The sequence below is a fragment of the Anopheles aquasalis genome, chromosome 3, assembly GCF_943734665.1.
Source record: "Anopheles aquasalis chromosome 3, idAnoAquaMG_Q_19, whole genome shotgun sequence".
NCBI classification, from domain to species: Eukaryota; Metazoa; Arthropoda; class Insecta; order Diptera; family Culicidae; genus Anopheles; species Anopheles aquasalis.
This window is the reverse complement of record NC_064878.1, coordinates 45,164,064-45,176,563: the sequence shown is the minus strand read 5'-3', so window position 1 is coordinate 45,176,563 and position 12,500 is coordinate 45,164,064. Positions and strand designations below refer to the sequence as shown.

General features: G+C 50.1%; 1 protein-coding gene across 7 annotated transcripts in view; it reads left to right on the top strand.

Annotated features, from left to right (window-relative positions):
* The window catches only part of LOC126577258 (mucin-19), a 72,006-nt gene that overhangs the window by 52,256 nt on the left and 7,250 nt on the right, over positions 1-12,500 (top strand). For all 7 annotated transcript variants that reach the window (XM_050238736.1, XM_050238735.1, XM_050238733.1 and 4 more), the window contains 3 exons: positions 1-297; positions 372-542; positions 12,355-12,500. The exon at positions 1-297 is cut by the window's left edge and continues 514 nt beyond it; the exon at positions 12,355-12,500 is cut by the window's right edge and continues 200 nt beyond it. In XM_050238736.1, the coding sequence (XP_050094693.1) occupies positions 1-297; positions 372-542; positions 12,355-12,500 (614 nt within the window). The remainder of the gene's footprint in view (positions 298-371; positions 543-12,354) is intronic.

Genomic DNA, 12,500 nt, shown 5'->3' with positions numbered 1-12,500 from the left:
GAACCTCGCGTCCCAGCAAACCGATACACCGACGCTAAAGGATTCCCATAACAATCGGTCCACGGCGGTCGTGGGAGGTGATGAAGTGACGCCCAAAGCGACACCACCGGTACCGAAACCTCGAAAGATACTCCCGGAAGCTTACGAATCGCCCGCCCTGTCCCGCAAGTCTGCCCGCAGCAATGGGCGAATGGCAAGGGCGGAATCACTGGACACGCTGTCACCGTGTGATTCGATCGCTTCCGATGATTTTATGCTGGACTTTGACTGCAACAGCAGCATTGATTCGATTGATCGGTAAGGATGCGTCCTGGTGGCTATTTGAAGGAGAGTGAATTAGGATCTTAATTAGAATTTCCCTTCTATTCTAGGGCTGCACGATCGAGCGTTGGCGGCAGTGCAACGGGGCTACATTCTCTGGATGGGCTGCAACTGTGGAACGAGCTGGAGAACAAGGGCGGACACATCATCCGCGAGTGGAGCACGTTGCTGCGCAGCAATCCCACCCCAAGCGGCCACAACACCAGTCGGGAGAGCATCACGTGAGTAGTAAACTATATTATTTACGCTCTCTTGGAACATCAAAAAAGGGGTTTACTCAAAAACCCTCTCGATGACGAAGACGGTTAGATTCAAATGTACCATAAAGACGAGCCATAACCCAGATTCAAGCAGTTTTCGAGCAGAGCACCCAGCTACAAAAAAGCAGCATGAGCATCGAAACATAAAAACGTGACTAAAAATCATTTTTAAAAACATTTCAATAGTTTCAAACACTTGGGTGAAAAATATTAATGTCTAGATCGTTTCTAGTAATTCTGTAAAATTTACGGTATCATGGAAATTTAAATAACCAGAAAAATATTTCTATGGGATCCTGGCACGTTCCTTCTACTGGTTTACTGACATCATCTCCAGCCAATTTGGAATTGTTCCACAAGTTCCACGATACTAAGTGACTTCGTATATACATTTTTGGCCCGAAGGTTGCATGTTTTCCTACCGATTCCTATCGCTGTGCCCACATCAGAGACAGAACTCCACCATACTGAAAAAACTGCTGAAATATCACACGGGTGTAGTTTTCCCACTCGACATTTTCTCAGTTTTCACTACATTTTCAGCAGTCTACCCAAAAATATGTCTCCGTTTTTGGGTGAAATTCAATATTTACTTGGAGGGAAATATTCAAGGTACCGGTACTTCCCCGAAGGCCTACCAAATTGGCTTACCCTTTCGCATGGTTGCACTAATCCACGCACCCATAGACACCGGTGGAAGCGGCGGATTACCGTCACCCTCATTAGGGTTACCCCATCCCCTCACGCACCTCACACCAATCTGCTTAAAGACTGAAAACCCTCTAGGCCACCCAAAAAGATGCTCCATTTTACGCAGAACCGGCAGAACATCAACACAACACAATCGGTTGTGGTCCCGAACAACCATTCGCGAATGGAAAGTAACGGTAATCGGGTGATGAGGCAGTTCTGAGTGTTTTATTTTTTTTGCCGGGCAGACACAAGCCATTCCCTGAGTAGATGCGAAGATCTTAAAACATAATGTTCGACTAAACGCACCACCATTTCCCGGTGGGGTAGTGCCCCGCAGACAGACAGACGCAATCAACGACGCGTCGCGTTGGAATGGAATTGTTGGAGCTTCCAGTGTTTGTGTCGCCCCCTCCCGGGAGGGAGGGTGTAAGTACTCCCGCCATTTGTGGTCCATTTCCCGTTTCCTTGGTGGTACGATTTGCGTAAGGCTCAGCGCATGCCACGAGTTTTCCCAAAATGAGCAAACAGGCCGCAGCGCGCCTTGGAGACCGTAACTAATAACGATTATGATATCCGGCGGCCGTGCAGCGATCATCGTGCTCGTTCTACCATGCTTTTGGCTAACTGCGCGTCGTGCCCCCCTCGCATGTCTGGTGTGGATGATCATCATTGTTGGCGGTGGGTGAGAGAATCGCTTAGTGGCGCCCTGATTGTGTTTACTGTTATGTGACGAACTGGGAGGGTGGTGATGGCTGGTGTCGCAATTGCACCTCGTGTGAAAACGCAATTAAGAACGACGTACAGGGCTACAGTTATACCAAACACCAAACCTTTTTTGATTCTTGAACTATGTTCGGAGCTCCGACGGAACCAGCAGCCAAGGGTAAGGTTCAATGTCAAGCTTATCGTTCTACTCCCCTTGATGAACTGTTAGTTCTAAATCTAAAAAAACTGGGAATGCATTTATGCAAATGTCTCTCACCTGCTGCAGACATTCCGCGGGGCACCATAGCCTGCACTCGGAAGTGAGAAACATTTCCTTCTCGGTGACTAACTCTTCTTCACGCGACCACTAACAGTGAAGCAATGGGCTGGTGCCCGCGTCGCGACTCTATCCGGTGCCCTTGTGCTACTTTCACCTTAAAGCACCGCAATTCTCCCGCGACAGGGGTGGCAGAATTCGAGCAGAAACCGCGTCAATCATTGGCGCGACTCGTGCCACCGCCGCAACGTACGAGCGGAGGTCTCTGCAAATGCCGCAAGATAAAGACGATCGTCTACTGCCGTTGCCTGGCCGTTGCCGGTGGCACGCATACCAAAAGGGGTGGCCCCGGTGGCACACGAAACATCTCTCGCTTGACTGGCTGCCTGCATTAACCTTTAGCGGGCTGGCCTCACAGAGAACCCCGTTCGCCAAAAACGGAACCACTGCGAGGTCACAGTCCCTGGCCACTGGTGCAGTCGGTGTGTTGGTGGAGCTGAGCCACCCTGTTGCACCATTTCGAGGATATCTTCTAAGAATTCTTGGAGCAATGCACCGAGTCTCCGAGACCCCCAGAAGGCAGAAAAGGAGCAGAAGCAGCCACGCTCAACTATTGTAAACAGAGGCTTCAGGTCCCCCCCCCCCCCCCTTTCCTAGCCTGGTATATAGCTCATTGCGTAGACTTCAGTCGCTGCTATACCAATACTTTCTCGCAAAGCCACTAAACCATCCACACGAGCGGGGGGAGGGCTGTGTTAAGCCCACGGCAAGCCACACGCGAGATCAATGAGTCAGCATCAGCGTGGGGCTCGCACTCGTCGTGGGGCGCTCGTTCTTTGGATTCCACCGTCCCGAACCCGAACCATTCGTGGACGTTCTGCTGCCGGGCTAACCCGCGTCTCGCTCTCTGTCGACGACCGCGACCACGACCACGGTGTCTTCTGTCCGATCTGGACGCTGGACGTTAGTGTACAGTGAGAGAGAAAGAGGGTTTGGTAAGTGATCAGTCGCTGATCAGTTGCATCCAGCAAATAAAAGAAGGATTCGTGAATGAATAATCAGTTGTGTGGAGTGTTGTAGTGATGGTAGCGAATGAGGGCAAAGATCACCTTCACGGTCAGCTGTTTTCGTGAGCAACAAACGACGAAAGAGAGCGAGCGAGCGAAAGAGAGAGATCGCGGTGGAAACGAAGAGGTGGGGATGAAAGAATTCGATGTGCCTTCGCGCGTGCCACCGCGTGACGTGACACCGTGAGTGCAAGGCCACCGCAAAGCAACAGTGAAAACCCTTTTTCTTGTTCCCTTCCCCCCTTACTGCTCACGTGCCTCTCTTGCGTCCTATGCTCGTACGATCTCGTGCGCTGCTGTGGTGGTGATCGCCATCGTGTGCCGTGATCGTGCCGTGTTTACGAAGTGCATTTTGACACGCTGCCATGGCGGATGGATGCAGTTGCTGCAGGTGCAACGATGCGCTGGTTTCGGTTGCACCAGTTCTTTGATTAATTAAGTGTACGCCACGACGAGTAGCGAACTAGCTGCGGCCTGATCGCGATCGCGATCGTGATCTTTGGAGACAATTGTTTGATTAAGCCAAAAGCAAACAGTGGGAAATTTGGTGTCCGGTCTGTGACGATCACTTTCCAGGCGAGTGCTATCGAAGTGTAATCTCTTCAGTTCTGTCTGCCTTAATTTGATTTGACAAGACAACTGGGCTGTGTGCGTCACAATCTGGTTCATATATTGTGCCTCAAGAACCCAGCAAAAACCGCGATAACCACAGCCACGGTTCGTGGCAGCCATAACAGTGATGAGACAAGAGGCAACAACCAGAGAGACGAAGAGACCGTTGAGAAAGGTGATGATCATGATCGTGTTGATGATGATGATGATGATGATGATTGCCCTCGCCCAGAAGTAGCGTGTGCAGCGCATGGGAAAAGACGAAAAACTCGTTTCAAGTGCGTCTCAAGTTTTCTTCGTTCTTCTTCTAACCTCCGCTTTGCCTTATGCTCCGTGAACATCGACCGCATCAACAGCAGCAGCAGCAGCAGCAGCAGAAGATACCTGAAGCCTTCCGATGCGGGGCATGACGAGTGAGAATTGAGCAAGCAATCAGGCATCATTCAACGTGAAGCTTTCGGCCACAACGAACCAGCCAGCCAGCCAGCCAGCCGGTCGTCGGCAGTGCGCGAGTGAGAAGCGAGTGATCGATTCGAGGGGGGTGGCGTTTCCGAAGCCAAACATTGCTCTCTGTGGTGATTCCGCAAAACGCAGTGACCGCATCTACAACGAACCTCTTGCAGCAGCATCGTGCCGGGAGGGAGAGAGCCGCGATCGAACCGCAATGAAAGATTGTGAAACAACAGTGGAAGGTGGTGGCGTCGGCGGTGGCAGCGCTAGTGGTGGTGTTCTGTCGGAGAAGAGGCCCAACAACCCGGCACCACACGGCAACAATGGGTAAATCATCATTCTCCACCCTTCTTTCTGGCTAGCTTTCTGCCGTTTTCCTGTTCACAACATCTTCACGGGATGAGGCATGTTTCCTGTCTCTAGGGACTCTGCTCTTGGCCGACTCTACGATCCACTTCGGGATCCATTCTATTCAAATTTCATCCTCTCCCCCGAGAAGCCACTCGAACCGAGATTTCTCAATCCCACAACACACTCACACGTGCCGTGCTGTGGACCTAAATGCTAAACATCGGAACATGCTGCTCATTCGAGCCCAACCGAAACCGAACTCATTAATTAGCCATTCGCATGGTGAAACGGCTAATATGCATTTCGCCACAACGGGAACACCACGCAGCACCACGAAAGTGAGAGAGGAAAGTTGCCACACTTTGATAATGATTTGTGGATCCCTCGAGGCGCCCTCGCAAGCAGAGAGAACTCTGATTAGTCTGTCGTGTCGCTTCGCGAATGCAAACACATAAGTCAAATCATTAGACATCGAGCGCTCAATTAGGGCGTAGCCCCAGCAGCTGATAGTGATACGCGGGAAAGACACGATCGATCGCGCTCCATGCATCCTTCGAATGTTTTTTCATGCGCTAGATGCTGCTGCTGAAGGCCAAGCGGGCGCTACCCTTGTTATCAGGGTGTGTTGTTGTGGCGGCATCATTTCAATGTCGCGTGCAATTCACGTGCCAGACGCTGACTGTTAAATGCTGAGAGGCCGATTATGTAGTTCCGATTTTAGGATCTCAAAAGAATTGTAGATCATTCTATGACTTTGTTAAGGTTAAGAACGGGAAGAGAAACTATTTAATTATTTCATTTAATTATTTAGTTAATGATTTTTTCGATCAATGTCAACGACTCTTTTGACCTTAATGACTTATTCATCTTTTCTATTCTATTCTATAAACTAAATAATAACAAATTCCGAGATTTTTGCAATTTAATGATTTGCAAAGTTAACAAAACAAAGTTGAGGTTTACGTTTTGTGGGTGTTCATGATATGATTAAAATATTCTGGCATATTTTGTATTTAAGATTCACTTGTCTGGTTAAACATTCTTGAATTTACAGGCATTACATATTTGTTGTTGACTGATCAGAATCAACAATTCCGTAAAGGACATAAAACACAACATTCCTTCTCCAAAACTCAGCTCAATGCTCAATAAGGTAGCCTTCAATCACTTCCTTATGGTCAGCCCCCGGACCAAATGCTACTCTCTGTGGCATCAACCATCGCTGAGCCAGTAAACCATCGCGCCCGAAACGAAGGTCATACGATGCGGTTGACCCCGCACGGACAGTGTCTTAACTCACCGCCACGCACACACCTGTTATGGTATCGAGCGCGTTGTCCTTGTTACGACGAGAAAAGACTAAAAAAAAAACGAACACCGAACCCGTTTCGACAGGAAGTGCCGGTCGATGAAAGCTTGTTAATGCGATGTTTTGTTTTTGTAAAAAGAATTGCCGCCGGAGAAACGGGAATGTACAGCACGCTCACCGATGCATTCCTGCAACATGATCTACTGCTGTGCTGCTTTAATTGGAGCCGGTTAAGACGATCATATTTCCCGTCACTTCATTTTCATACCCCCGGGAATCACACACAACAAGGAGAGAAAATGCAACCAACTAAATTGAGACCAAAAAGGGGGTGGGAAGAGAAGTTCATTAATGTGGCGTGTGTGCTATAATGAGCAAAAGTGTGAAAATCCCTCCAAACCGCCCCCCCCCCCCCCCCCTCCATCGCTCTGTTCAGTTCGTCAAATCCCCAGGCGTCCGAAGCGCACCGTTGCGGATTGAGTAATCGATAAGCTTCCGCGATGCACAACCCGCTGTGCAGAAATGAGTTCCCTTCCTCCCAAAATGCCGGTGATCATCGTCTTGAATCGATTAATTTTGCCACAATTTATCTTCGCAAGTGTGATCATCACCGGCGGCAGCAAAAGTAGCAGCAGCAGCAGCGATGTTGGAATGAATTTCCGGAAAGCAGCTCAGCAGCGATGATGATCCAACGATCGCTCACACCAAACTCGGTACTGACCTAGGCCACGGTGGCTGCACTCTGGGCAATCAAATTGAAACGATTTTCCATTTTCGCCGGCAGCGGAAATGGAAACTTTTCCAGCAACCTCATAAGATCATGATCATGAGGGCGGCATGAACGGGGAGGACCACACATGAGACCACCACACGAATCGCGGTCCTCCGGCGTCGTGGTGCGATAACGCGCCATCAACCAGATGCTGATAATGATTATTGATTAAAAGGGGGACGAGACCACATTATTTCAAGAAGCGCGCCAGCGACCACTTTCTTCGCCTGTCTGCTACACGCTTGCTCGCGTAATACACATTTGATTTCGAATTCGAAGAGGGAGGTCGCCGGGCATGGAATTTTCCGGACTCACTTTTCCAACCCACAATGTCACGGGGCGCGCGTGAAAAGTGGTGTACCTGCTGTATGTGATGCAACCCGTGCTCGTATCAAAAGTAGACGTTAAATGAGAGAAGCCCCTGATCACGCTGCGTGAGCATTATCGTCCACCAAACGGACAATCCATTAATTTTTCCGTTCACTTTTGGTTGACTCCGAAGTGAATTGAACTACGGAATGTATCGTCAAGTCGGAAAAACCTTTTCGGGGCGCGGCCTGGCCATAAAGCAGCATCATAAACTCGAGCTCGATCCCTTTAGCCCATTTAATGTCCATTTTTAAGGGTCTTTAACTGTCCGCCAGAAATCCCCAGCACAAAACATGTAACCTCACGCATGTAACGAACGTGCTCGATCACCAACCAATCGGGACAAGACATTCAAAGAATTCGTTTCCTATATGCTGCCGAAGGGAGGGGGGGGGGGGGAGCTGCGACAGACAGACAACAATCGTTCCGCCCATTCCACTAAACCATAAAGCAGCTGTGCGAGCTGTGTGCAAATATTTAAACAATTTATTATGACGACGGATGCGATGGGTAACAAACGGCTGCACTGGGAGAGGGCGGTGCCACATGGATTGTCGTCGGTTTGGCTGACGACTTCAAGGCGGCACCGGGAGACTACCCGCGCTCGCTAGATGAATAAACATTGATTAACGTAAACGCATTTTAGCGTCTTACTCAACCGGCTGCTACCTTCTTTGCTGCTCCGCTTTGTTTTGTTGTTGATGATGGCGTTTGTTTCATTTTGGGGCGGCCACTGATGGCTAATCAGCAAAGCAATAGGAACACCCATCATTCAAGAGCAACCACGAAGCCTTTCGCCAGTTTCGTAGCGTGCCGAATGATGTGCGCAAATGATCGTACAACAATTCTTAGAATGTTAAATGAGACATCTTACTGCCTTTGTTGTTTGGCGAGAGAGAAACGGACAGCCGAAAGTGTGTCCCACACTCAATCACAGGCCCCCCAAAAACGCTTGATGACGCTAGCCTTGCTCGAGAACAAGCGCAAGCGATCGCGTTTAAAACCGCGAAATGACCGATCGTATCCACGCGGATTGCTGTTGTTCCTGCGCCGACAGTGAAACGCTAATCTGTGGATCTAACAACAAGCGGTGGACAGCGTGAATTGATAAAAATAAATCTCACACAAACCATCCCGCTCCTACTCGAAACAGACACACGTCGTCCGTTTAGACGGTTGACTACGACGTTCGTTTCCTTTTTCTCAACCGGCAGCTCGCGCCGAAAATGAGCCGGTGTGGCAATGCTTTGTTGTTCTGCAACGCTTTTCCGATGAGGGGAAAAGCTGTATGCAGAAAATAGAGAAAATAAAACTGTGATGCAGCAGCGGCCGATTGGCCGATCAAAACCTATCCACCACACGCTTCAGTTGTTTCGATTAAACTGAAGATGATTTCTCATCTCATCTCAAGGTCCACCGCATGGTGCAACCGATGGAAAGCCCTTGGCGGTGCTCTTGGTGGACAGCTATTATGTTATTGTTTTTTGCCCACGATGAAATCACTCATGTGATAAGGAATCACGCAAGAATCCATACATTGTGGCGGTGTGGCTTCCGAATTCGAAAGTGGAAATCGAATCCCTCGCGCGATCGCATTTAGCACCAGCAGCAGCATGTTCGCGATATCGCGCACGAACGTCCATCCATCTCAGCCTCCCGCGGTGGTATTAGGACAAGCCGGCACGCAAGGTTTCGGCGTGCGTTCTTCGTGCCCAACGCACAGCCCATCACCACATACTTCCCCTTTTTGTGCCGCGGCCGGTCACGCTTTGGCGCGAGAGTGAATCATCGCAGCGCGTTTCTCGCGGACCTCCTGATTTCGTTATTTATGAGGGATGTGTGATGCGGTGCGGTACGATGCGATGCCTTTCCTTCCTTCCTTCGCTTCCTTTGCGTTCGCATTGTCATCGTTTCGCTTTCATCTAACAAATTTTCTCCCATTGTTTTCAAATTCTCTTTCTAATTTGGAGCGCAAAAACAACACATTGTTACCGGAGCGACTGGGATTTGGATAGGCCGGATTTGGCTCGTGGCTTCTGAGCCATATGGCGAGCGAACGAATTGCGGAAAGGAAATGCATGCATGGAAAGGCATTTTTCGCATGAGATGGGTCTCTGCACTTTGCATGTGCAGTTGCTATGATAATTATGGATTTAATTTGTGCACCTTCATTTTCTTTATCACAACTTTTGGCTGGCATTTTTAGTATGATCGCTTACCAAAGTATGAGACATTCTTAAGGCTTTCATAGTGTAGAAAGTGACTAAAAAGATGACAAACACCTGATAATGAAATGAATTGCTTATACCGCGGTTATACTACTTTGGTAATCAGCTGGCTGGTAAGCTTATCAGCAACCACTACTAATAGACATCAGCTGCTCTGTCAAAAGAGATGTTTCACTGTAAAAAAAAGCACACAGCACTGACCCTAAAGTGCCGGCACTGTCCACAGACACACCCATACAGCTGACTGCGTGACATCATCTTCATCTCCTTCAGCCTGTCACGATCCTTCGATCGACTTTTCCAACCTCGCCTACCACCAACTAGCTTTACGCTCTAACAAATGCCCCTCGGGGTTGGGTGGCGCGTTAATATGTTTGTCCATGAGGGAGGAAGGGACGAGGACGTGAAAAACGCGGCGAAGCAAAAATGATGTTCCCTCCGCTGCCAAACAGTGCGTACCAGACCCGTGCGCTGCCTGCGGACACCTCATAATACAGCAACAACAGAAACAACACAACCATGCGCCCCTTGGCCATTTTCACGCGAGCATAGGCAGCAGCACCGAGGATGATGATCACTGGCGGTGGTAGTAACCAACTACTATGGCACACGGAGTGGAGTGTAACCCATCATCACCATCATCATCATCGCCGCCGTCGTGATCATTGATTACTCACTCGGCGAACACTCGCTTCGCTGTTGGTGTGGTGTTCATTCAGAAAGGTGCGTGCGGTGCGTATAGCCTCACCTCCCGCTCTCTTCCTTCCTTTCTCTCTCTTTCTTCGTCGTGGGCCACCACCACGAAAGGGTTTCTCTTATCAAATGTGGATGCGCTCGAACGCATCCCATGTCACAGCCGGCCGTTTGCTGTTAATGCCGGTCCAAGCGAAATTCGAAACAAACCCCCCCAGTGTGAGGGAGAGAGAGCGAGCAAGAGAGACAGGCAACATTGAGGAAAAATAATGCTGATCCAATACCACCACCCCCGGGTGGAGGGGGTTAAATGGTTGGATGGTTCGCGAGCGCACAGCAGTTCGCGCTCGGAAACTCGGTGTACGCACCAGAGCTACAGGCAGTAGACTCTGGTCTGCTGGTCCGGTACGGTCGTCCGTCGGTCTCTTCGTCGGTTTGTTGTTTACGTCGTCGAAAAGGAGACAGAGAGAGAGAGACAGAGAGAGAACCGAGCAGAGAAAGAGAGCTTCCCGGAGAATCCTTTCAAACCAAAAAGGTTCTCTGTCTGACGTACTACGGACCGGAAGTCCCGCGAACAAGTGTTGGCCAACGAGTGAAATTTCACTCCTCCCAGGGGTTGTGCTCTCTATCGTGGCTGTGTTTTGTCCCCGAACGTACTCGTTGTATACTACTACTTACACGCGACAATACTCCACAAGTTACGAGTAGTGTCCTAGTCGCGAGTTCCTCCTTAAGTTTCTCCGGAAAACTCGCGTTTCTCGGAAGTGGACTCGCGAAACCAGCCGACCGACCGACCGACCGAACCAGCCAGCTGTGTTCGGTGCCAAATCTGTGCGAAAACGGTGGCCACGAGGAAGCCTGTTAAACGGGGGGGACGGTGTCTCGTATTTCTAAGTGGTTGGTGGGTGGTTTAGCACCACCCGTTAGTGCTATCGACCCAACTGCCTTCGAGGCGCCTTTGTCGTTGAAGGTTCGCTGGTGTGCTGCAGTGCAGTTTGTGTGGTTGGCTCCAACAGAAAGAGGGAAACCTCACGTGGCTGTGATAACTGTGATAACCTCGGTGTTGGTCCCCTTTTTCCCCCCAAAAAGGAAGGAGGCTTAAGGTTAAGGCCAGCGTGATAAGAATTCAGTGCTCCACCGAAGCCAGTTCCTCGGTTCACCAAAAAAACGAGTCGGCTTCAATTTGGCCGAAAGTTTTGTCCGCGAACTCCGTGCGCGTGTGTGTTGAGAGGCGGAAATCGATATCACCATCCGCGAGGCCACGTTCATTCAGTGGCGGCAGTTGTTATCGTTTAAAGCGCAATCGATACGATCAACAGGAGGAGACGCCGTTTTTTTCGGAGGGGGATCCATCCTACGAGCAGCAACAGGGGGATTGATAAGAGAGAGAGAGAGAGCGATAGAACCGTCACAGTGCAACAGGCTGGCCGATACGTTTCTGGCCTCCGAAAATAGTAAAGGGGCCAGGTCTCCCTCGATGATGCCACAAGTTGACCTAGTTTATCGGTATTAGTGGTCGTCTCTCCTCGGTTATGGCCTTGTTGAAGCGACCGGAAGCGACAAAACATTCGATAAACGTTTTGTAGTGTCGGTGTGAGAGAGAGATTCGTTCAAACGAAGGATGCAATCGGGAAATGGTTCCGGTTCACCACCGATCGGTGCCCGACGGGTGCGAACGGATCTGCACACCTCGGAAAACCTTTACGTACAGTCGATCGGTCGTTCCCGGTCGAACTCCCCGATGCATGCCGGACTGCTGGCACGCCATGGCCATCGGAAGGCGGCCAGCGAACCGAAAGGAATTCCCGGTGGTCCGGTAATCGGTGCACCGACATCTCTCGTATCCTCATCGTCGTCATCATCATCAACTGTGTACCTGAGTGTGCCTGGCGGTTGCAATGGCCGTCCCAGTGCGCCCACAACGGCCTCAACATCCGCACCTCACCATCCGATTCCGTATCGACAGCGTAGCAGTAGTAGTGGAGCAGGAGGGGTTAGCAGTAGAAATCCAGCGAGAGTTCATACGTTGGCCACTGTTTCCGCTAGTGCCGTCGGTGGTTCCACCACGAGGTTGAGTCCAAGTCCTTGCCGGACAAACGAGCCGGCGCCCAGTGGGATCCATAATAGGTTACTATTGATTGTTTGAGTTGTTTAACTTTTTTTCGAAGCCACATAACTACATTCATGTATCCTTTGCTTGATCGCTTTACTGACGGAATTCATCTTCTTCTTCTCTTCCCAAACCAGATCCCAACTACCGGCCAGGGCACGGTTGCTTACACGCCGGCTACAGAACAATGCAACCCCGACGAATGGTTCCGAGAGTCCGCGCTCCATCGACAGTTTGCCGCGGCGAACGTTCTCGGGCTCGTACAAAACGGCCACCCTTAGCC